Raw genomic sequence first — 4,053 nt, 5'->3', positions numbered from 1 at the left:
GGGTGAGAGGAACCACTGTGAATGTGTCAACTTGCAGACAGCTTGTGCCTGGAATTTAACAATCAATGCTGATTTGCAAGGGCCAGTGGAGGGCTTGGTCAAGTGTGCCTGCACCAGGAAGTGTTTTGAAGAGAAGGACCTGTGTGGTGGTTGCTGCATTCTGCATCTCCCCTGCTGACCCTCAGATATCATCGCCCTGGGTGCGGTCACCAGTCGGGCTGAAGTGTGGTTTGCTGGCCTGGCGGGGGAGCAGCCGCGGTAGGCCAAGCCGCTGCCCCCATAATAGGGTGGCTGGTCGGACTCACCGCCACCCCTGAAGGGAGCTCAGCATGGGCGCAGAGTGCCCTCGGGTCTCCCCTTCTCGGCAGCCATGCTTCCGCGGCCGCCCCTCCTCCCGGATGGCGCCACCCGATGCCTGTGGGGCAGCACCCTTCTTCTTCTTTCTCCCTGCGCAGCAGGGCGGAAAATTCCAGTCTGCCCTTTTCCCCTCCCCCGACAGCAGCAACAGCCAGGTGTGGGTGGAAAAATCCAGCCTGCCCTTTTCCCCTCCCCCAACAGCAGCAACAGCCAGGTGTGGGCGGAAAAATCCAGCCCGCCCTTTTCCCTTCCCCCGACAGCAGCAACAGCCAGGCGTGGGCGGGAAACTCAAGTCTGCCCTCCACCCCAGCAACAGCAGCCACCAATCCCTAAACCCTGCCCCTTCCCCCAGCAACAGCGACAGCCAATCCCTAACCACCACCCCTCCCCCGTCCAGTACTGCCCACTGACCTTTTGCCGGCAACCAATCAGAACAGGGCGTGGCTTCGACCAATCAGCCTTCCCCAGCCCCTATAAAACTGTTGCCTCTCCCTCAGTAAAGTGGACTTGCGTGTTTACCTTGTCTCCGCGGTAGTTCTTCTGCCGTGCGCCCTCCAGTCCTGAGAGCCCCCGACAAGGGCCTGGCCTCCCTTGTCCCCAGTTTGTCGCCTGCTTCTCCGGGCGACCCCTTCGTCGCCGGCTTCGCCGGGCGACCCCTTCGTCACCGGCTTTGCCGGGCGACCCCGTCAGCCGAACCGCACAACCCCTTGTGAGACCGATCCCTCGTCTGCTGCCGGACCGACCCCTCGTCCCAGGTGGGACCGACCCCTCGTCCCAAGCGGGACCGACCCCTCGTCCAGAGCTGGACCGACCCCTCGTCCGCAGCCAGACCCCACCTCTACCGACCGAGCAAGCCGCCGCACTGGGAGTGATGAATCCCATTCTGTCCTGCTGCACTGCTAGCACCTAGTTCTGCCAGGACATGGCTCAGGCTCAGATCAGCAGCCTGTGGTCTCCTCAGGCTTGTTAGGGAGGAGAGCAAAGAGGGCGAGGAGACTGAACCCAGCAGTTGGCCCTGTCAGTGAAGCCCCAACATGCTATTCCTGCCTCTGCCCACTTGATTTTTACAGCCATGTGCACATTTCTGCAAAGCTGCAGCACTTCTTTTCATGTGGCACTGGGGAGACCAGCTCCTGGTTAGGTTGTATACACATTGTCAGCAACTTGTTCTCAGACAGTCCTTACCCACCTAGAAGCTCCAGGCAGGTCTTTGGATGCTCCCTCTTCCCTGGGCAGCCTGAATCTGGGGTATGCAGGAAATCAGGGGAGAGAAGAGAAATTTGACTTTGGAATGGATGGTCGGCAGTTCCTTGGACTTGGATTTGGGCCCTCAAGGAAAAGGGTTTCCTCGTCTGAGTTGGGTTTCATCCTGCCTGAGAGATCTGTGTTAGGGATGGTTGATGAGGAGGCATGTGAGGTCAGGAGCCTCACAGAACATGTAGCTGGGAAGATGCCTTGACAGAAGGTCCCAGGTTGTGCTGAAGCTGCCTCTGTCCCTTTCTTCACTGCACCCCCAATTTCTTGCACAGCCTGACACTCACCAAAATTTAAGCTTCCCAAATTAGCACAGTAGAACCTGGATGTGGTTACAGCCTGGAGTCAGGCTCTGGCCAGATATGGAACCAGCTGCTCAGTCAACAGCCCTGGTTCACCATAATCAAGCCTCCCATACTTTATGAGGAGCAGCCTGGAGAGCACTAGGCAAGATGGGGCAAGCATGGATTTGGCTGAAGATTCTGAGGCCAGGTTAATGCACAACCAAACTCAGAGTGACCTTAACCTTCCCTGAGGCTGGTGGCTGTTCCCAAGTCTTGGACAACTCTGGGACCTAGACCACTTCCTAGTCTGTACTGTTATGTTCTGTAATCCCTGGGAACCTGAAATATTCTCCTGGTCCCATCTGTCCTGCAAACCTGTCCTCTCTGGGAATGAGAATTCCACTCAGGCTTTGGGGAAATTTTCTGTGTGATGCTTTGCACAATCTCAGATGAGATGGTTTTCCTTCTGGGAGAACAGAGGTCTGGAGCTGCCAGGCTGTCCACCTGGGCTTGTGAATCTCCCAAGCTCCATGAGGCATCTCTAACTCTCCTCCACATGTCAGGGTAATGCAGGAAATATTCACCATTACAGAGAATTACTGTGAGAACAGGCTACACTTTCTAAATAAACTACTAAGAGATGTTTTCCCAGTGACTAATAGGAAAGAGAGTCTGTCATGGGGGTAGTTGTGAATGTCGGGAGGGGTTATGGGTGTTGTGTGAATCCAGAGTGAGAGTTCATCCTCTGATTGTCTCCTTAGTACAGAAACCTCTGTCAACCTTTTAGCCATTTGTTTCCTAGGGCCAAGGTACCACCAGAAACAACCCTGTAGAATTTTAGTGGAACCTGCATGCAGACAAGACACTATAACCCACCTGTACCTTGTGCATCCCTCTTCCAGGTACCAGCTTCTTCTCCAGAAGAAGAGTTTCTCTTCAGAGGGCTTCACTCACCCAATGGCAGCAAATAACCACTCGGCTATGGTGGAGTTTCTCCTTCAGGGCCTCTCAGAAAATCCCCAGCTCCAACTTGTCTTATTTGCTCTCTTCTTCCTCCTTTACCTGACTGCTCTTGCAGGGAATGGCCTCATCCTCATGGCCATCTGCCTGAATGCCTCCCTCCACACCCCAATGTACTTCTTTCTTGCCAATCTGGCCATTGTAGACATTGTCTGCACATCCACAATTCTTCCCAAGTTGCTGGAGAATCTGCTACTCAATGGTAGCACCATCTCCTATGGAGGCTGCTTGACCCAGCTCTTCTTCATGACAGGGGTTCTGGGGGCAGAGCTGCTGCTGCTTGCTGTCATGTCCTATGACCGCTACGTGGCCATCTGTCAGCCCCTGCACTATCACACACTGATGAGCAGGCCTCTCTGTGTGCTGCTGGCAGGCAGTGTGTGGTTTGTTAGTGCAGTAAACACATCTGTGCACACTGGCCTGATGGCACAGCTAACATTCTGCAGCCCCTATCAGATCCCTCACTTCCAGTGTGAAATCCCCACCCTGCTGCAGATTGCCTGTAGCCCAACAAAGCTGAGCAATATAATGACTATCACATCAGATGTTTTCTTTGCAGTGGTCAACTTCTTGCTCACTATGGTATCCTACACCTTCATTATCACCAGCATCCTGCGCATCCGATCAGCTGAGGGCAAGCGCAGGGCATTTTCCACCTGCTCCTCCCACCTTCTGGTGGTCTGTATGTACTACTCCACTGTCATCTATACCTATTTCATCACTGGCTCTAGTACCTCCATAGAAAATGGCAAAGTGTTGACCCTCATGTATACGGCGGTGAGTCCCACCCTGAACCCACTCATATACAGTCTGCGCAACAGGGATGTGAAAGTGGCCCTTAGGAGGTTGTTATCCACATTTAGCAAATGAAAGAAAATGGTCAAGTTGAATTTTTCTATATGTTAAGAATTTAAGTTAAAAAAAATGACTTTTTCACTCCCAAGGATAAGAAGGTAATTCATGTGATAGATTGAAAAACAATGTCCTCCCTCTTTGGCAACTGACTAACCTTCTATGGGCGACATTAGATGTGCTTTCCTACTACCTAACTGTGGATGATTTCAGGCCTTCATGGAAGCAGGAAGTGAGGGGCAACCTCAGGGAGAGCAAGTGGCCAGAAGGAAGTGCAAGAAGACAG

The 4,053-nt window shown here is 53.3% G+C and overlaps 1 protein-coding gene across 1 annotated transcript; it reads left to right on the top strand.

Moving 5' to 3' along the window:
• Nucleotides 1-2,876: 2,876 nt before the first annotated feature.
• LOC101412738 (olfactory receptor 13A1-like) lies at nt 2,877-3,785 on the top strand. The gene has a single exon (XM_004471573.3). The coding sequence runs from the start codon at nt 2,877-2,879 to the stop codon at nt 3,783-3,785; it is 909 nt and encodes a 302-aa protein (XP_004471630.3).
• Nucleotides 3,786-4,053: the final 268 nt, after the last annotated feature.

Source organism: Dasypus novemcinctus, chromosome 6, assembly GCF_030445035.2.
Source record: "Dasypus novemcinctus isolate mDasNov1 chromosome 6, mDasNov1.1.hap2, whole genome shotgun sequence".
NCBI lineage: Eukaryota > Metazoa > Chordata > Mammalia > Cingulata > Dasypodidae > Dasypus > Dasypus novemcinctus.
The sequence above is the reverse complement of the archived record's forward strand: the minus strand, read 5'-3'. Positions and strand labels throughout refer to the sequence as shown.

Bases quoted from the DNA above. Each gene is read 5' to 3' on its own strand.
- LOC101412738 (XM_004471573.3), top strand. From the start codon at position 2,877: ATGGTGGAGTTTCTCCTTCAGGGCCTCTCAGAAAATCCCCAGCTCCAA.